We start from the raw sequence: 20,983 nt of genomic DNA, 5'->3' as shown, positions 1-20,983 counted from the left end.
ATATATATGCACCCAATGGGGGCAAAGGAAAATTTATCCAGAAATTGAAAGGGTATATCTTTGGAAGCTTTTAAACAGAGGCTGGATGGCCATCTGTCAGGGGTGCTTTGAATGCAATATTCCTGCGTCTTGGCATAATGGGGTTGGACTGGATGGCCCATGAGGTCTCTTCCAACTCTGTGATTCTATGATTCTATGATTCTTGGGAATTGCCCCAGCTTTTGGGGAAAGCTTTTGGCTCTTTGGGACTTTGGTTTTGATCTTGGTTTGAGCCTGAGCTTTCTGAGCCTGAATTTCCTCAGGACAAGGAGGAGGATGGGTTACAGATTTCTGAACATGTGCCTTTCCAGAATAGGAAACTCCAGCATTATGTCCCAGAAGCCCTTTATTAGAGTTTTAAGATTCTCTGCACATTGCACTTGCCCTGAAATTCGACATTCCACCTGTCACACGCAGCACTTTTTAATCTGTACCCATTATTTGGCCCGGACCTAGTTTCATTGTGCTATGGTGTATTGTTTTGTTGTTTTATTGTTTTGCTTTAATGTTTTTGATATTGCTTTTGGTTGTATTTGCTATGCTACTGTTGTTGGGGTCCTGGCCTTTGTAAGCTGCATCGAGTCCTTTGGGAGATGCTCGCGGGGTACAAATAAAGATAATAATAATAATAATAATAATAATAATAATAATACTTTATCCCAGATTAATTCTTTCCCTATTATGTCTTCCATTACTGTCCTTATTTTACCATAATAGTTCTGAATTTTGATACAATCCCAAGAGATGTGGGAGAATGAGCCGACCCCCCCCACAGTTGTGCCAACATTTGTTTGAGACATTTCCCATAATGTGTGCTAATTGGGTGGGAGATGATTTGGGCTTCTTGGATCCTCAAATGTTTAATTTTAGTAATATTGTCAATGCAAGACCCAATTAATTTCTCATTGAAGCTTTCCTCTTGTTTCCAATTTCCTACAAGGGTTGTTCTTGTTTTGTAAGTTAAGTGATTGATTCCTCATAGAGTAGCCCAATAATCCCTTTGTCTATTTCTACTTTCCTTTTTTAATTATTCTGTCAAGTGGTGTTTCTGCTACTTCTCTTCTTTTCATGGCATGAGCTTTTCTGGACAGGTCTAGCCACGCTATTCAGTTTCCATGCCCACATTTGTCTTTTATCTTACCCCACCTTTTATTTCTCCATTGGGTCCCATGAGGTCCCCTATCCTTTTGATTCCAATGTCCTTAAGTGCCCTAATTATATCCCTGAATGTCTTGTCCTTATTTTCCAAGGTTTCCCATGGGAAAGGGTTGCTTTTGTTTATTTGTAATTTATTGTGCCATTTTCCCCAAATTAACAACGTTGATAAACAGGGGCCGACTTTTAAGTTCTTTAAGTCTTTTCTGTCTATTCTCTCTCATTTACGTTCCCCTTTGCCAACTGTTTGCCGGGTGGAGCAGGAACGAGAGGGGCGAGGCGAGGCTCAAGGGCCCGGCCCCTTTGGGAAGAGGATCGCCCGGCAGCGAGACAAGAAAGCAGAGGCTCCCCCCGGACTGCGCCCCTGGCAAAAAAAAAAAGTGTTCTGCAACCGCTTACTTCGCGTAATGGACAAGCCGCCCCTGGAGATTTTTGATACTTTTTAGCAACCATCTCCCCTTTTCAGCTAGTTATATTGCCTCTAACCCCTAAATAAACATGGTTATCCTTAACTGAATTCCGAGGCCAGAGAAGCAGATGTCGAAAACAGAACAGCTTGCCTTCGGTGAGCGTTCTTGCTCCATATATGTTTAACATTTTCACAAATGATCAGCCACTGCCGGAAGGGACAGAGAGTTTCATCTATGCTGACGATCCTGCCATCACCACACAAGCAGAGACCTTTGAAATGGCCAAACAGAAGCTCTCCAAAGCTATAGGTGCTCTTACTGCCTATTACAAGGGAAACCAGCTAATTCCTAATCCATCTAAAATGCAGGTGTGTGCTTTTCATCTTAAGAACAGACAAGCGTCTCGAGGTCTGAGGATTACCTGGGAAATAATATCATACAATAGCTGACTGACACAACCTGGGTATTACAACCAGACACAGTGAAAACATCTGCCCTTGCACTTGGCTACTCTGCTGCTGAGTACGCATGCCAAGTGTGGAACACATTTCACCATGTTAAAACAGTGGATGTGGCTCTTAATGAGAAATGCCGCATTATCACAGGACCTCTACACTCTACACCACTGGAGAATTTATACTGTTTAGTTGGTATTGCACCAACTGACATCCACAGGGAAGTAGCTGCCAGCAATGAAAGGACTAAGGCAGTGATCTCTCCAGCCCAATCTCTGTTCAGATATCAGCCAGCACGGCAACGTCTTAAATCAAGAAATAGCTTCCAAAGATCTACAGAGATACTCACAGGAACACCTCAGCAAGAGAGAGGCCAAAAGTGGCAGGTTGAAACCCAGCACCTTAAACCATGGCTGATACCAAATGAGAGACTCCCTCCTGGGCACACAGAAGACTGGGCGACTTGGAAGGCTCTGAACAGGCAGCGCTCTGACACCACGAGGTACAGAGCCAATCTTAACAAATGGAGCTACAAAATGGAGTCCACGACGCCAGCCCTGGCCCACTGACTCTAACAGGCTTCGGCCTACTCACTCTCCTCAGAGTGACACAAGCCCTGGCCCACTGACTCTAACAAGCTTCAGCCTACTAACTCTCCTCAGGGTGATGCCAGCCCTGGCCTGCTAACTCTGACAGGCTTCGGCCTACTCATTCCCTTCAGGGCGATGCCAGCCCTGGCCCATTAACTCTAACAGGTTTGGCCTAATCACTCTCCTCAGGGCGACATCAGCACTGGCCCACTGACACAAACTTTGGTCTACTCACTCTCGTCAGGGCGACACCAGCCCTGGTCCACTAACTCTAACAGGCTTCTGCCTACTCATTATCTTCAGGGGTACGCTGGCCCTGGCTCAGTAACTGTAACAGGCTTCGGCCTACTCATTCTCTTCAGGGCAACACCAGCCCTGGCCTGCTAACTGTAACAGGCTTCGGCCTATGCACTCTCCTCCGGGCGACGCCTCGGCATGAACATTGAAATCTCCCAGGACCAAAAGCCGTTAGGAGTTCAAAGCCATGTCCGAGACCACCCCTGCTAGCTCAGGTAGGGATACTGCCGTGCAGCGGGGTGGTCGGTACACTAACAGAATCCCTATCCTGTCCCGGTCACCAATCCTAATGCCGATACACTCAAAGGAGGATGACTGTGGGATGGGGCACCTGATCAGGGAGATAAAATCCTTATAGACCACTGCGACTCCGCCTCCCCGCCCTCCAGGTCTTGGTTGATGCTGCACAGAGTAATCTGACGGACAGAGTTGAGTGAGTAATTGTAACCTTTTCCTCGCTATAATGTTACTTTGTGAACTTTACTGCCTCCAAACCATTCTCTGCATGAACATTCTCTCTCCTGAGCTGCAGATGGCTTCCGGCCCACCCGGAATGCTAGTCCAGCATCCTGGGGAGGCCGAAACTGCATTCCTCTGAACTGTGGATACTGAAACCTGTCGGGTCCCCATATCCACGGGTCAACGGATTGCCCCAAAATCGGTGCCATTCTTCTTCTGGGCAGATTCTAAGACTAATGGCTATCTCGCTTTTACTCCGCTAACCTCTCCACCCCAGGAATAACCTTCTTCGCCCTCAAAAACTCAACATGGAGCCCAGCTGGCTCCTCGATGCCACCACGTCATTGCCACCATCTCGCTGATGCCCATGGAGCCTGTTGATCTGGGGAACCTGTCGCGGTCACCCCTTGAGACCCCCAGAAGACCAGCAGGCTGTCTGGATCACAGATGTGGTGGGATCTGTAGTTTCTTTGCTCCCGATGTGGTTCCTGACCTCCAGCGCTGGCAGTCATCTCCATAAGGACCCAAATTAACTGCAGGGCATCTTCCCCAACTTGTCCCCATTGATTCTGCAGCTTATCCAGAACTTTAATCAACTTTTGAGGACTTTTGGACACTTTTTGGAACTTTTGCTTCTTTAAACCCCATGGACTCCCTTTTATGATTTTATGATTTTATGATTTGGACTCTTTATGGACTCTATGGACTCTGGTGGGTGGGGTGGGCTTATATTAATTTCTTCCCCCTGTCTCCCTAATGTATGCCTTATGAATCCTATATATGTGTGTATAAAATATGGAATGCCACCTTTTCGTGACCCCAGCATGACAAACTCTTGGGAAATTCCTTTCTATTTCCTGAGATGAATTCCCCATTGACCAAAGGACTCAACAAAGACTTATTGCATGACAGTAACAACGGTGCTCCTTGGGTCTCGGAGCATGGCTGCCCGAGGAGAGCACCCAATGGTGACTCAATCATTCATCAACAATGGGACATCCTGCCTTCAGGGAAGATCAGGATGCCCCATCCGCCTCACCCATTGTCTTCCTCCCCTTGGCTGAAACCAATGGACAGATAACATCAATTGATCCCATATCCAGGACTAAAGATTACTAAGGCTTGGCAGCCGTGCCAGCCAATTTTGTATATTTCACCCTCATAAGCCAATACCAGGCCATCTTGAGGAATCTCCGGATTATCGCCAGCCATCAGACAAGCCATTAAGTTACGTTTAATCCACTCATTTTCCTCTCGGTTCTTTGTTTCCTGCTTGTACCGCCTCCTCGCTCCTCATTGGCTGAGGAGCCAAAGTGGCGCTGGCTCTCCCATTGACCGAGGCACGCCTAAGCCAGTCGCACCTCCCCTCCAGCTGATAACTCCAGCCAATCAGAGCAGAGCCAGCAAGGGGGTGGGCGGCGGGAAGTTTGAATTTTACAGTTCTGCTTGTCTATAAAAATATACTGTTTTGCCTTGTATGGTATATCTGCTTGACAAATGATCACGGTATGACATCCTTTCCAGCTGAATTGCAATAAAACAACTCTGAGTTTTCCTTCAACTTGGTGAGACTTTTATTGGAAAAATCAGGGAAAATTCTTAGGTGTTTCTTTCTGTCTCGCCAGGGCAAAAGGACTCTCTTTGATGGGTCTGATGGGTCTCTGCCTCCTGGCAAAGACCCCTAAATTCTTGCTCAATATCAACACCAGTCCTGACCCGCTAACTCTAACAGACTTCGGCCTACTCACTCTCCCCAGGGCGACGCCAGCCCTAGTCCACTGGCTCTAACAGGCTTCGGCCTACTCACTCTCCTCAGGGAAACACCAGCCCTGGCCCACTGACTCTAACAGGCTTCGGCCTACTCACTCTCCTCAGGGCAACGCCAGCCCTGACCCACTAACTGTAACAGGCTTCGGCCTACTTACTCTCCTCAGGGCAATGCCAGTCCTTTCCCGCTAACCGTAACAGGCTTCGGCCTACTTACTCTCCTCAGGAAAACACCAGCCCTGGCCCACTGACTCTAACAGGCTTCGGCCTACTCACTCTCCTCAGGGCAACGCAAGCCCTGACCCACTAACTGTTACAGGCTTCGGTCTACTTACTCTCCTCAGGGGGATGCCAGCCCTGGCCCACTAACTGTAACAGCCTTCGGCCTATTTACTCTCCTCAGGGCAACACCAGCCCTGGCCCACTGACTCTAACAGGCTTTGGCCTACTTATTCTCCTCAGGGCAACACCAGACCTGGCCCACTAACAGGCTTCGGTCTACTTACTCTCCTCAGGGGGATGCCAGCCCTGGCCCACTGACTCTAACAGGCTTCGGCCTACTCACTCTCCTCAGGGAAACGCCAGCCCTGGCCCACTGACTCTAACAGGCTTCGGCCTACTCACTCTCCTCAGGGCAATGCTAATCCTGACCCACTGACTCTAACAGGCTTCGGCCTACTTACTCTCCTCAGGGGGATGCCAGCCCTGGCCCACTAACTGTAACAGGCTTCCGCCTATTTACTCTCCTCAGGGCAACACCAGCCCTGGCCCACTGACTCTAACAGGCTTTGGCCTACTCACTCTCCTCAGGGCAATGCCAGTCCTGACCCACTAACTGTAACAGGCTTCGGCCTACTTATTCTCCTCAGGGCAACACCAGCCCTGGCCCACTGACTCTAACAGGCTTCGGCCTACTTACTCTCCTCAGGGGGATGCCAGCCCTGGCCCACTAACTGTTACAGGCTTCGGCCTATTTACTCTCCTCAGGGCAACACCAGCCCTGGCCCACTGACTCTAACAGGCTTTGGCCTACTCACTCTCCTCAGGGCAATGCCAGTCCTGACCCACTAACTGTAACAGGCTTCGGCCTACTTATTCTCCTCAGGGCAACACCAGCCCTGGCCCACTGACTCTAACAGGCTTCGGCCTACTTACTCTCCTCAGGGGGATGCCAGCCCTGGCCCACTAACTGTTACAGGCTTCGGCCTATTTACTCTCCTCAGGGCAACACCAGCCCTGGCCCACTGACTCTAACAGGCTTTGGCCTACTCACTCTCCTCAGGGCAATGCCAGTCCTGACCCACTAACTGTAACAGGCTTCGGCCTACTTATTCTCCTCAGGGCAACACCAGCCCTGGCCCACTGACTCTAACAGGCTTCGGCCTACTTACTCTCCTCAGGGGGATGCCAGCCCTGGCCCACTAACTGTTACAGGCTTCGGCCTATTTACTCTCCTCAGGGCAACACCAGCCCTGGCCCACTGACTCTAACAGGCTTTGGCCTACTCACTCTCCTCAGGGCAATGCCAGTCCTGACCCACTAACTGTAACAGGCTTCAGCCTACTCACTCTCCTCAGGGCAACACCAGCCCTGGCCCACTGACTCTAACAGGCTTTGGCCTACTCATTCTCTTCAGAGCAAACTTGCCAAACCTAACAAACTTTAAGTACTGATGGAGTTTTTCAGGTTAACCTGGCATGATGTGAGTTGTAGTTCACCTTCTGCATTTTGTACAATTAGAAAATGGACTTTTTCAAATAACCCAGGCAATGCCAGGCTACCCTAACTAGTTTCAAATGAATTAGATCTTGCCTTTGTGCCTGGAAGAACAAAAAGCTGGCCAAAAGAAACTTCTAACTTCTTTCAGGCCCAAACACACAGTTAGGCACAGTTCTCCTCTCCTTGAAGTTTTGGAAAATCTGTAACCAGAGTCACAGGACTTGAAGTGCTCAAGGCAGACAGTTAATTTCTCAACTCAGAAATTAATCATTTATCTCCATAAAAACAATATTGGAATGGATTCAATACAAATGGTGCTGCCCTGGACAGCAGGGATGCAAACAGGTTGGCGCATGTGAGCCTTTGGATTTCCAAGATTCGACGGATGCCTCTGATCCACCATGAGTCTCATGTGCAATGCATGTATTAACAGAGTTTTTCATGACTTCTTGGAGCCTCCGGTGGAGCAGTGGGTTAACCCACTGAGCTGCGGAACTTGCTGACCAGCTCAGCAAAGTTCAAATCCGGGGAGCGGGGTGTTAGCCCCAGCTTCTGCCAACCTAGCAGTTCGAAAACATGGAAATGTGAGTAGATCAATAGGTACCGCTCCGGCAGGAAGGTAATGGCACTCCATGCAATCATGGCAGTGGCCACATGACGTTGGAGGCATCTACGGACAACGGCAGCTCTTTGGCTTAGAAATAGAGATGAGCACCGACCCCCAGAGTCGGACACGGCTTGACTTAATGTCCGGGGAAAACCTCATGACTTCTTATGACTTACAGAAAGAAAGAAAGAAAGAAAGAAAGAAAGAAAGAAAGAACTGATAGAAGAACAGCATGGAACTTGGGCTGGATCTACACTTCCATGTAACCATGTAACACTTCCAGCCCAGCTTACCTGTCCGGATGTATCTCCCTCTATGACCCACCTCAGAAGTTAAGAACATCTGGGGGGGGGGGGTGCTCTTGATCCCACCACCTTCGCAAGTGCAAGTTTGACACACACACACACACACACACACACACACCCTGCCCCCAAATGCATCAGCATTGCCCAAACACGAATCAAAGAACATGAAAAATACTGCAGACTGATTCAACCAGAGAAGTCAGCCATAGCAGAGGAGCCCCTGGTGGCGCAGTTGGTTAAAGCCCTGTGCCAGCAGGACTGAAGACCGACAGGTCGCAGGTTTGAATCTGAGGAGAGGCGGATGAGCTCCCTCTATCAGCTCCAGCTCCTCATGCGGGGACATGAGAGAAGCCTCCCACAAGGATGATAAAACATCAAAATCATCCGGGCGTCCCCTGGGCAACGTCCTTGCAGACGGCCAATTCTCTCACAACAGGATGCTCCTGATATGAGGGGAGGGGGGAGCCATAGCAGAGCATCTGATGAACCAACCTGGACACAGCATATTATTGGAGAACACAGAAATGCTGGACCACTCTCACAACCACCATGCCAGATGACACAGGGAAATCATTGAAATGCACATGAAGCACATGGACCATTTCAACAGAAAGGAGAAAACAATGAAAATGAACAAAATCTGGCTACCAGTATTTAAAAAGCTCTAGAATCAGGACAATCAATAAAGAACAATACTCAAACAACAGGGGAATTCCTGACATGAATCAATCAGGGCCAGCTAACACCTCCCAACAACGGATTCCCCCAGGCAGCAATCAGCCAAGCTTTAAAGCAGCAAGGTCATTAAATGATAATCAAGCTGGCCAATTGCAACATTTACACTTGCCTCCAACAGTCAAGAGTTCTTTCTCCCACTCTGGACATCATTCCACAGATATATAAAACCCATTATCCTAGTTTCCAACAGGCCTCACAACTTCTGAGGATGCCTACCATAGATGCAGGTGAAACGTCAGGAGAGGATGCTTCTGGAACATGGCCAGACAGCCTGGAAAACTCACAGCAACTCAATGAGTGCTTTGTTTTGTAATTTGTACAATTATATATATATATATATATATATATATATATATATATATAGCGATTGGGGATGGCATTAAATTTCATTGCACAATGTAAACCGACAATGAAGTTTTTCTCTTATTCGGAGAGACAGGTAGAGGGAGAGGGCACCCGGGTACCCCATTGGCAGAGTTAGATTTACCCAAAGATGGTGGTGTCTGGTAAAGACAGGGCCAGATTGGCATTTCTGGAATACCCCAAAACACTTGTGTTCTCAGCCATCCTCTGTCCAGCTCCCATTTCTCTCTGGCTTAGGGAGCACACAGCAGATTGTGCGCCTGAGCGACTGGCACAAACGGGCACCAGCTGCCACCTTCCCTTCCATGCCAGGCCAAGCGGGTCTCTCTGCTCCTGCCACCATCGCGAATGCCAAGCTGCGGAGAGCTGTGAGCCTAGCAATTAGCGTGACTAATTAACTTCCCAGCCCCGTTACTCATTAGCCGGGTTGCATTCATTTCCAGAGGCGAGAGAAAGTCACACGGTTTGTTTGGGGAGTGCTTCAAACATAATGGCGTCAGGGCGCTGAGGATGGAAGGGGACACCCACTTATGACGTCGAATCCGCCCCAGACCCCTGCTTTCCAGCTTCTGTCCAGCTGCAGGGAGTTCCGCAGTTCCTGGATGCCCCGTTGGGCCAGCTCTGATGAAATGTGCCGCAGCAGCAACTTCAACCAAGGACTCTCTGCAACCCTTTTGCTTTTCTCCCCAGCCCAAACATTGTAACAAAACCCCTAATAAAGACTAATTGAATTGTAACCTTCACTTCTCCATAGTGATATATTGTGTCTATTTCCTGACTCACAAGTATCAAATGCATGAACTTATCCTTTTTTCGGGCCGCGGGCAGCTGCCGGCCCACCTGGGATACCTTCCAGGCGTCCCAGGGAGGCCAAATCTGCGTTTCTTTAAACTGCGGATATGGAACCCCCTCGGGCCCCCGTATCCGCGAGTTAACCAAACGACTCCATTTTGGTGCCATATTTTTCCTAGCTCAATTCTAACACTATCTGCCATCTTGCTTTTTGCATTTTGGGCTCTTGCGCTCTGGGAATAACCTTTTTATTTTTGAGAATATATTTAAAGAGAAACAGCTGACTGTCAAACTGAGCTTGCTGCTGCTGCGCTGCTCCTGTCGTCGCTTCTTCGTCCTTTTGGAGCCCCAGGACCCGGGTGACTTGATGTGGTCATCCCATGAGACCTTCGGGAAGTGAGTCTGCCACTCTCACTCCAGTCCTTGGAAGGGATTATAGTTCTCCAAGGACCAAAGGACAGACTCCAATCCCAGTGATGCAGAGCTCCATATCCTGACTCAGTGGAATTGCCAAGCCACTTCTTATGATTTTTGCACCCTTTTTTCCCCACACCAAGGACTCTCGTTCCCTTTATGGACACATTTTCTTCTATGGACCTTCTTATAAATATTATGAACTATGGACACATACTGAGCCATGATCAAGGCTCTTATCCATTTCTCTATGGGACTCTAGTGGGAGAGATGAGTGCATATGTTTTCTACACTATAATTTCTGTATATTTTTCCCTGTATATCTGACCTTTACCTGACCCTTCTGCCCTATTCCCTTTATTAAAAATGTATAAAAATGTAAGAAGCCCCCTGGGTGACCCTGGGAAGGAGGAAATCACCTGATTGAAAAGAACCTTATCAAAGACTTATTTGCATGAACCATACAATGGGCAGAAACCCTGGGGCTTGGAGTCGGTCACTCCAGCAGATGGTGCCCGCTTGGCATTGATGATCATATCTCAATGGGACAAAAGGGGCCTTCAGAAAGCCACACTTTGTCCTGATCTGTTGCCCATTCAAACCTTCCTCCACCGAAACTTCAGCCAGATTGCCTCATTGTTCTCATATCTCAGCACCAAGAAAGCATGTGTAGTTTTCAAATAATTACTGCATTTATGCACTGATATCAATCATGTTTTGTACCATCATGTTGTATGCGCTCTTCCTGCCTACTACAGGGAAAACCAGCTGATCCTTAATCCATCTGAAACGCAGGTGAGTGTTTTCCAATGTTTGACATTTACACAAATGATCAGCCACTGCCAGAAGAGAGAGAGGTTCATCTATGCTGACGAGCGTGCCATCACTGCTCAAGCAGGGAGCTTTGAAATGGTTGAACAGAAGCTCTTTGAAGCTTTAGATGCTCTTCCTGCCTATTACAGGGGAAAACAACTGATTCCTAATCCAGCTAAACCACAGACATGTGCTTTTCACCTTAACAACAGACAAGCATCTCGAGCTCTGAGGATGACCTGGGAAGGAATCCCACTGGATCATTGCTGCACACCAAAATACCTGGGAGTCACTCTGGACCGTGCTCTGACTTATAAGAAGCACTGCTTGACTATCAAGCAAGAAGTGGGTGCTAGGAATGACATTGTATGAAAGCTGTCTGGCACAACCTGGGGATCACAGCCAGACACAGTGAAGACATCTGCACTCACGCTTTGCTATTGTGCTGCTGAATATGCATGTCCAGTGTGAAATACATCTCATTACGTTAAAACATGGATGTGGCACTGAATGAAATATGCCACTATCACAGAATGTCTGTGCCCCACACTGCTGAAGAAATTATACTGTTTAGCTCAGGGGTTCTCAAACTTTTTAAACAGAGGGCCAGGCCACAGTCCCTCAAGCTGTTGGAGGGCCGGATTATAATTTGAAAAAAAATTGAATGAATTCCTATGCACACTTCACATATCTTACTTGTAGTGCAAATAAACTTCAAAACAATACAATAATTAAAAAGGAAGAACAATTTTAACAAATATAAACTTATTAGTATTTCAATGGGAAGTGTGGGCTTGCTTTTGGCTGATGGGATAGGATTGTTGTTGTTATCTGCTTTCAAGTCGTTTCAGACTTAGGTTTTTTGTTTGTTTGTTTGTTGTGTCAGGAGCGACCTGAGAAACTGCAAGTTGCTTCCGGTGTGAGAGAATTGGCCGTCTGCAAGGATGTTGCCCAGGGGACACCCGGATAACTTGATGTTTTATCATCCTTGTGGGAGGCTTCTCTCATGTCCCCGCATGAGGAGCTGGAGCTGATAGAGGGAGCTCATCTGCCTCTCCCCGGATTCGAACCTGCGACCTGTCGGTCTTCAGTCCTGCCGGCTCAGGGGTTTAACCCACTGCGCCACCGGGGGGCAAGACTTAGGTTGACCCTGGGCGAGGGCTGGGTAAATGACCTTGGAGGGCCCTATCCGGCCCCCGGGCCTTAGTTTGAGGACCCCTGGTTTAGCTGGTATTGCACCAACTGACATCCATCTGGAAGTAGCAACCAATAATGAAAGGACCAAGGCAGTGACATCTCCGGCCCATCCTCTGTTCAGATATCAGCCAACACGCCAATGCCTTAAATCAAGAAATACCTTCCTAAGATCTACAAAGATACTCGCAGGAACACCTCAGCAAGCAAGAGTCCAAAAGTGGCAGGCTAAAACCCAGAACCTCAATCCATGGCTGAGACTGGGCACCTAGAACGCTGGGCGACTTGGAAGGTGCAGAACAGATTGAGCTCTGGCACCATGAGATGCAGAGCCAACCTTAAGAAATGGGGCTACCAAGTGGAGTCCACGACAATCAAGTGCGGAGAAGAGCAAACCACAAACCACTGACTACAATGCAACCTGAGCCCTGCCACAATGGAGGACCTTCTCACAGCGACACTAGAGGCACTCCAAGTGGCCAGCTTCTGATCAAAGGACATTTATAATGCCAAGTTCTTTATTAAAACTTTGTTTGTGCTTTTAAATGAATTTTAACTGCACCCTCAACTCGCTTCTGACACAATAAATAAATAAAGACTTGAAGTGCTGGAGTGTGATGTAGATCGTTGGGCCTGGGAATATGTAAAAGTAGGTAGAGACAAGAAGGAAGCGGGTTGTTGCTTGGGGATATAGCGTTTTGTACCAAAAGCTCCAAAGTACCGTTCTCTCCAATCTGTATTGATCTGGAATAAAGGACTCTGTTTCCAAGCCCTTGCTGTGAGTGGATTTCGTCTTAGGCATCTGCAGTTCAGGACAGGTCAAGACATCCTCATCGAGCTCATGCTCTTAAACTGGATTGAAAGCTTTCACCTTTTAAAAAATCATATTGTGAATGCCGTCGCAAGTCATAGAATGATATATTCTTAGAATAGTAGAGTTGGAAGAGACCCCATGGGCCATCTCGTCCACCCTAGAGAAGAAGGCAAGGCCCAAACCAGCAGCCCAGAAAGGAAAACGCAGCTCTACAAGGCAGGCAGGTCTTTTTATTTCATGCACCAAGTCCCAGAGAGGCCGGAAAGGATGTTCCCATCACACGTAGCAGGACAGGCGGTCTATTTGGGAGGGTAGCGGGCAAAAGGAGAGTCTTCGGACGCTTTTCCTTGCTGGGCAACGAAAGAAAGAGAGAATAAGATGGTGAGAAAATCTACTCACCCATAACACTGAGTCACACTATGATTTTGCCAAGTTTTGTTACATACCACTTCATCACATTAATGAAATACTACTGAGTCACCCACTTAAGAAACTGGAACCTTTTGTGTTCATCACATGATGTAGGCTTCAAGTGTAGGGTAGAGCTATCTCGGTGTCTTAACAGCGTTACAAAGCATTCTCTTTTCAGATGCTTTCCAAGCTGGTTGGCAAGTGACTCTTTTGCAAATTATCCGGATGGTAAAGGTAAAGGTAGTCCCCTGACATTAAGTCCAGTCATGTCTGACTCTGGGGTGTGGTGCTCATCTCCATTTCTAAGCCGAAGAGCCAGCGTTGTCCGTAGACACCTCCAAGGTCATGTGCCCGGCATGACTGCATGGAGCGCCGTTACCTTCCCGCCGGAGCGGTACCTATTGATCTACTCACATTTGCATGTTTTGAACTGCTAGGTTGGCAGAAGCTAGGGCTGACAGCGGAAGCTCACGCCGCTCCCCGGTATCGAACCTGCGACCTTTCGATCAACAAGCTCAGCAGCTCAGTGCTTTAACCCACTGCGCCACTGGGGGCTCCTATCCGGATGGAGATGGGCAAAATGGCCAATTCTGTCATGTGATGCTATTTGTTGTTCTCAGCTTTAAAATGATATGGTTAGGTTACACAATTTGTGAGCGGAGCCAAAATGTCCCTTTGAGAAAAAGCCCCACCAGGGGTTAAACCCACTGCGCCCGGTGCCGGCAGGACTGAAGACCGACAGGTCGTAGGTTCGAATCCGGGGAGAGGCGGATGAGCTCCCTCTCTCAGCTCCAGCTCCTCATGCGGGGACATGAGAGAAGCCTCCCACAAGGATGATAAAAACATCAATTCATACGGGCGTCCCCTGGGCAACGTCCTTGCAGACGGCCAATTCTCTCACACCAGAAGCGAATTGCAGTTTCTCAAGTCGCTCCTGACACGACATGACAAAAAAAAAAACATGGAGGAGGGAAGATGGGCAGTATGCTGTGTTCCTTTCTGTCTCATGCACTTTCTGGGGGCCTTCCTTCCTTCCGTGTGTTGTGTGTGCCATATGTTATCTCCTCCTCCCCTCCCCTCCCTTCTCTGTATTGTGTGTACCATGTGTTACCTCATCCTCCTCTCTTCTCTCCTTCCTTCCTTCCTTCCTTTCTTCCTTCCTTCCGTGTTATGTGTGCCATGTGTTATCTCCTCCTTTCCTCCTCCTCTCCTTCCTTCTTTCCATGTGTTGTGTGTGCAATGTGTTATCTCTCCTTCCTTCCTTCCTTCCGTCCTTCCTTCCTTCTTTCTGTGTTATGTGTGCCATGTGTTATCTCCTCCTCCTCTCTTTCCTTCTTTCCGTGTGTTGTGTGTGCAATGTGTTATGTCCTCCTTTTCTCCTCTCCTTTCCTCTCCCCTTCCTTCCTTCTGTGTAATGTATGTGCCATGTGTTACCTCCTTCTCCTCCTCTCCTCTCTCCTTCCTTCCTTCCTTCCTTCCTTCCTTCCTTCCTTCTTTCTGTGTTATGTGTGCCATGTGTTATCTCCTCCTCCTCTCTTTCCTTCTTTCCGTGTGTTGTGTGTGCAATGTGTTATGTCCTCCTTTTCTCCTCTCCTTTCCTCTCCCCTTCCTTCCTTCTGTGTAATGTATGTGCCATGTGTTACCTCCTTCTCCTCCTCCTCTCCTCTCTCCTTCCTTCCTTCCTTCCTTCCTTCCTTCCTTCCTTCCTTCCTTCTTTCTGTGTTATGTGTGCCATGTGTTATCTCCTCCTCCTCTCCTTCCTTCTTTCCGTGTGTTGTGTGCAATGTGTTATCTCCCCCTTCCTTCCTTCTGCGTGTTGTGTGTGCCATGTGTTATGTCCTCCTCTTCTCCTCTCCTTTCCTCTCCCCTTCCTTCCTTCTGTGTAATGTATGTGCCATGTGTTACCTCCTTCTCCTCCTCCTCTCCTCTCTCCTTCCTTCCTTCCTTCCTTCCTTCCTTCCTTTCTTCCTTCCTTCCTTCCTTCCTTCCTTCCTTCCTTCCTTCCTTCCTTCCTTCAGTGTGTTGTGTGTGCCATGTACTACCTCCTCCTCACCTTCCTCCCTCCCTCCCTCCTGTGTGTTGTGTGTGCCATGTGTTATGTCCTTTTCTCCTCTTACTCTTCCTTCCTTCCTTGCTTGCTTGCTTCTGTGTGTTCTGTGTGCCATGTGTTACCTCCTCCTTCTCTCCCTTCCTCTCTCCTTCCTTCCTTCTCTGTGTTATGTGTGCCATGTTATCTCCTTCTCTTCCTCTCCTCTCCTCTCCTCTCCTCTCCTCTCCTCTCCTCTCCTCTCCTCTCTTCTCATCTCTCCTTCCTTCCTTCCTTCCTTCCTTCCTTCCTTCCTTCCTTCCTTCCTTCCTTCCTTCCTTCCTTGTGTTGTGTGTGCCATGTGTTACCTCTTCCCTCTCTCCTCTCCTCTCCTCTCCTTCCTTCCTTCCTTCGGTGTGTTGTGTGTGCCACGTGTTACCCCCTCCTTCTCTACTTATTTCCCTCCTTCCTTCTTTCTTCCAATACGGGGAAAGAGAGAGAGAGAGGAGGAAAAGGATAATTGAGAAACTAGAGCAAAATATGCTATAGCAGGATGTCCCTCCCACAAAGACAAAGTTTTTGCAATTTAATAAACTTTTCCCGTGTATTTATGATAGACCCAATTAGGAAATGACATTGATATCCCAGGAACAAAAGTCATCGTCCAGGAGAGGAGACTGAGAAAACAGAGAAGGGACAGTGTTTGGGAACAACTCTCTACAATGTGATGGCAAATCAACTGAAAACTCTTAAATACAATGGATAGTTTGCTAAGGTGTAGTGAAAGTAGGAAAATCATCCATTTAATTTCGAAATGGACTATGCCTGAGCTGTATGGTAAACCTATAGTCTTCCTGACACTTGACATGTTCAGTAGGATGAAGTCTATAGTGTAATCCAAAAGACATCAACACTTCTTCAACTCTGAGATGTTTAGAAATAGCCGGTAAATTTTCGGAGCTAGCTTTCTCCCTCCCTCTGCCCGCTTCCCCTTGTGGCAATGGCCACCCACCATGGGCACCTCGTCCAGTTTCTGGAAGGCTGGTCCCCTCGCCCGGAAGCACTTCACCACCACCACGATGGCTCCAATGAGCAGAACAGAGAGAAAAATGCAAATGACGGCTACAAGGCCTGGCTTCTCAGAGATACGAGAGTCGTCCTCCTCATCATGGCTGGGCCCATCTATTGAAAAGAGGAGACATTGAAACTGCAGTTATTTATTATTTCTTTATTTATTAGGAGCATTACTATCCCGTCCTTCTCACCTCCGAAGAGGGACTCAGGACGGCTACCAACAGGCACCATTCGGTGCTGGACAATAAAAACAAAGCATAATATACATTTAGAATCATAGAATCAAAGAGTTGGAAGAGACCTCATGGGCCATCCAGTCCAACCCCCTGCTAAGAAGCAGGAATATTGCATTCAAATCACCCCTGACAGATGGCCATCCAGCCTCTGTTTAAAAGCTTCCAAAGAAGGAGCCTCCACCACACTCTGGGGCAGAGAGTTCCACTGCTGAACGGCTCTCACGGTCAGGAAGTTCTTCCTCATGTTCAGATGGAATCTCCTCTCTTGTAGTTTGAAGCCATTGTTCCGCGTCCTAGTCTCCAGGGTTTAGGCAACAATATAAGCAAAAGGGAAAGATTGCTGGGGCTCCTCCAGACCTTCAATCGTACGCAAAATGGGAATATTAAAAAAAACTTTAAAAATCATAAAAGAAAGAACAACGCTCAAAAACAGGGGCACTCCAGACAAGAAACAATAAGGATCAGCTAATCACCTCTCAACAAAGGATCCCCCCAGGCAGTAAGGAGCCACATCTTGAAACTGCTAGGCCATCAAATGCTAATCAAGGTGGCCAATCAAAACATTCACACCAACCGCAAACAGACAAGAGTTCTTTCTCCCACCCTGGACATAGAATCATAGAATCATAGAATCATAGAGTTGGAAGAGACCTCATGGGCCATCCAGTCCAACCCCCTGCTAAGAAGCAGGAATATTGCATTCAAAACACCCCTGACAGATGGCCATCCGGCCTCTGTTTAAAAGCTTCCAAAGAAGGAGCCTCCACCACGCTCCGTGGCAGAGAGTTCCACTGCTGAACGGCTCTCACAGTCAGGAAGTTCTTCCTCATGTTCAGATGGAATCTCCTTTCTTGTAGTTTGAAGCCATTGTTCTGCGTCCTAGTCTCCAAGGAAGCAGAAAACAAGCTTGCTCCCTCCTCCCTGTGGCTTCCTCTCACATATTTATACATGGCTATCGTATCTCCTCTCAGCCTTCTCTTCTTCAGGCTAAACATGCCCAGCTCCTTAAGCCGCTCCTCATAGGGCTTGTTCTCCAGACCCTTGATCATTTGAGTCGCCCTCCTCTGGACACATTCCAGCTTGTCAATATCTCTCTTGAATTGTGGTGCCCAGAATTGGACACAATATTCCAGGTGTGGTCTAAGCAAAGCACAATAGAGGGGGAGCATGACTTCCCTAGATCTAGACACTATGCTCCTATTGATGCAGGCCAAAATCCCATTGGCTTTTTTTGCCGCCACATCACATTGTTGGCTCATGTTTAACTTGTTGTCCACGAGGACTCCAAGATCTTTTTCACACGTACTGCTCTCAAGCCAGGCATTGTCCCCCATTCTGTATCTTTGCATTTCGTTTTTCCTGCCTAATTTAGCATACATTAAAACAATTATAAATACACTAGCGACCTTTGATTAAGAGAGCTCATCCTAGAACAAATTGATAATTTATATGGGTTTAAGATGAAATAGATTCACCTTAGAGGCACCATAGGTCAGAAACAACTTGAAAACACACACACACACACAAAACACCCGGGAAATAGATTTATTTATTTATTTACTTAGACCATTTCTACCCCGCCCTTCTCACCCCCCGAGGGGGGACTCAGGGCGGCTAACACAGGCAACAATTCAATGCCAACAGTATCAATAACAACAATATAAACCAACAATATAAAATCCTATTACATAACAATTAAAGAGTGAGATTAATTAAAATTACATAGAACAAATCACATAATCACAAGTCATATAGCCGCTTCCAATTTTCATAACAATCCTATTGTCCGAGTTCAGTGCCTAAAGTGCTGCTGTGCCCATTAGCCAAAGGCCTGGCTCCAAAACCACATCTTTAGTTTTTTTCCTAAAAGTAAGGAAGGAGGACGCCGATCTAATCTTGCTGGGGAGCGAATTCCACAAGCTGGGGGTCACCACCGAGAAGACCCTGTCCCTTGTCCCCACCAGGCGCATTTGAGACGCTGGTGGGACCGAGAGCAGAGCCTCCTCAGTAGATCTTAAATTACGAGGTGGAACGTAGAGAGAGATACGTTCGGAGCCGTATAGGGTTGCTTGCTTCTGTGTCCATCTGCACTTATATAAGGCTCAAAACAATTGCACTCTGGTAGTCTGCCTTATTTCACATGTTTATATGCATTATTTTGCTGCATCCGAAAAATCCTTCAAATCTCTTAGGAAGACAGACTGACAAACATCAGCGTGCTGGAAGAAGCAAAGACCACCAGCATTTAAGCGATGGTCCTCCACCATCAACTCCACTGGAGCGGCCACGTTGTCCAAATGCCCGACCACCGTCTCCCAAAGCAGTTGCTCTACTCCGAACTCAAGAACGGAAAACAGAATGTTGGTGGGCAGAAAAAGAGATTTAAAGATGGGCTCAAAGCCAACCTTAAAAACTGTGGTATAGACACCAAGAACTGGGAAGCCCTGGCCCTTGAGTGCTCCAACTGGAGGTCAGCTGTGACCAACAGTGCTGTAGAATTTGAGGAGGCATGAATGGAGGGTGAAAGAGAGAAATGTGCCAAGAGGAAGGTGTGTCAAGCCAACCCTAACCGGGACCACCTTCCACCTGGAAAACGATGCCCTCACTGTGGAAGAATATGCAGGTCAAGAATGGGGCTCCACAAGCTCGTGCATAAACGTTTCTTGCAGCAGTTACCATCAAGGTGAAGAGTTTGTCGTGTGACTTCAGCAGTGATCTGTCTGTTTTCTGAAGCTGTCACGGAAGAAGTCGACACTCTGTTTTGGTAACACTAGGGAAGTCTTTGTGTTGATATTCCACCAGACAATTGGATACGCTTCGTCTCCGGGTTGTAATGGTGTACCCACGTTTCGTCTCCTGTCACAATTGAATGTAGAAAGGTGTCGCCTTCATTCTCGTAACGGGAGAGGTGTTCCTTGTAAATTTCAAGTCTGTGCGCTTTCATTTCAGGCATCAACATCCTGGGTACTCATCATGCACAGATCTTCCAATAGCCAAGCAAAACAATAATGTGACCCATGCGTTCTTGTGAAATGCCGATTATGCTTGAAATTTCTCTCTAATTGATACGACGATTGTCTTAAATCAATCTGTCAACCTTTCGCTTGTGAAACTCGGTGGTTGCTGTCACAGGACGTCCTTCTCTTTGTTTGTCATGCAAGTCAGATGTTCCCACCTCAACATCTTTAAACTTACTCGCCCAACAAGGCACGGTACTCACATCAACACAATCACCATAAACAGCTTGCATTCTCTGATGAATCTCTTTTGGGGTGACACCTTCTTCTGTCAAGAATTCAATAACTGCACGTTGCTTAAGTCGCATTGACCGGCCGTCTGCGCAAGGTTCCATACTTCGCACTTTAACAACACAACTGTTCAATGCTAAGGCTTCCCGGCAAAATGGAGCTGTAGAGGAGAGTCTACTGAACAAGCCAGTACTTGCCGCATACCGGTATTTCCATCTGTTGAGGAGTTACGAAGGTGGAGGCATTACTTTTCATTCAACCCTCATAACTTGCATCAACTCAGGATTTGATTGAAAAATCCCAAGGCTGATCTGCTTGAGTTTTCACCCATTTAATTTATCTTGAAAAATATTTGCACAGTTGTGTAGTCTAATATTGGCCAGTTTCGGTGGATGTACGTACTAGCAGGATTTACTTCTAAGGAAGCATGCAAACTAAAATTGGAGTGAAAGAAATGAAATAATAGAAGAAAGCATTTATATTTTTAAAAATCTTAAAAGGTCAAAATAGGGTTGAGGATGGATATAGATGTCAAAGGATTGTCACCAAAAAGCACAAATATCCTTTCTAAAGTAAATTAAAAGGATTGTTTATTTATCCCTGAGGAATTGTTGAGGGTAGAATTTGTCTGGAGCCATCTAAGGGTAGCACAAAGGAATGATTTGGTGTAGGAACAGTAAAAAGGTTTGGATCAAACCATATATTTATCTAGGCTAATATCATATTCTCCATAATGGCCACCCGATACTCCCGAGAAGTCTCCTAAAAGTCTCCTAAGGAAGACATGAGGACAGCAGCTTCACCCCTCTAGTATCGCAGAAGCATACACCAGAGCAGATCAGGGACAGCATGGTGACCTTGACATTTATATTCTACTAAGGACTCTGATTACATTTTTTTGCCCTGGTGAAGGGAGTTGGACTGGATGGCCTTGAGTATTTTCTGTTGGTCATGAGGGTTCTGTGTGGGAAGTTTGGCTCAATTCTGTCGTTGGCGGGGTTCAGAACGCTCTTTGATTGTAAGTGAGCTATAAATCCCTGTAACTACAACTCCCAAA

The 20,983-nt window shown here is 47.2% G+C and overlaps 1 protein-coding gene across 1 annotated transcript in view; it reads right to left on the bottom strand.

Moving 5' to 3' along the window:
• Positions 1-13,141: 13,141 nt before the first annotated feature.
• Positions 13,142-20,983, bottom strand: part of CIST1 (colon, intestine and stomach enriched 1) — a 41,051-nt gene continuing 33,209 nt past the window's right edge. Inside the window, exons 3-4 of the mRNA XM_060783899.2 lie at positions 16,381-16,550; positions 13,142-13,281 (exon numbers count right to left, since the gene is read on the bottom strand). Coding sequence (XP_060639882.2) covers positions 13,231-13,281; positions 16,381-16,550 — 221 coding nt within the window. The 3' untranslated portion in view covers positions 13,142-13,230. The remainder of the gene's footprint in view (positions 13,282-16,380; positions 16,551-20,983) is intronic.

The sequence above is a fragment of the Anolis sagrei genome, chromosome X (assembly GCF_037176765.1).
Source record: "Anolis sagrei isolate rAnoSag1 chromosome X, rAnoSag1.mat, whole genome shotgun sequence".
NCBI classification, from domain to species: Eukaryota; Metazoa; Chordata; class Lepidosauria; order Squamata; family Dactyloidae; genus Anolis; species Anolis sagrei.
Note: the sequence above shows the minus strand (reverse complement) of the source record. Positions and strands in the feature narration are given on the sequence as shown.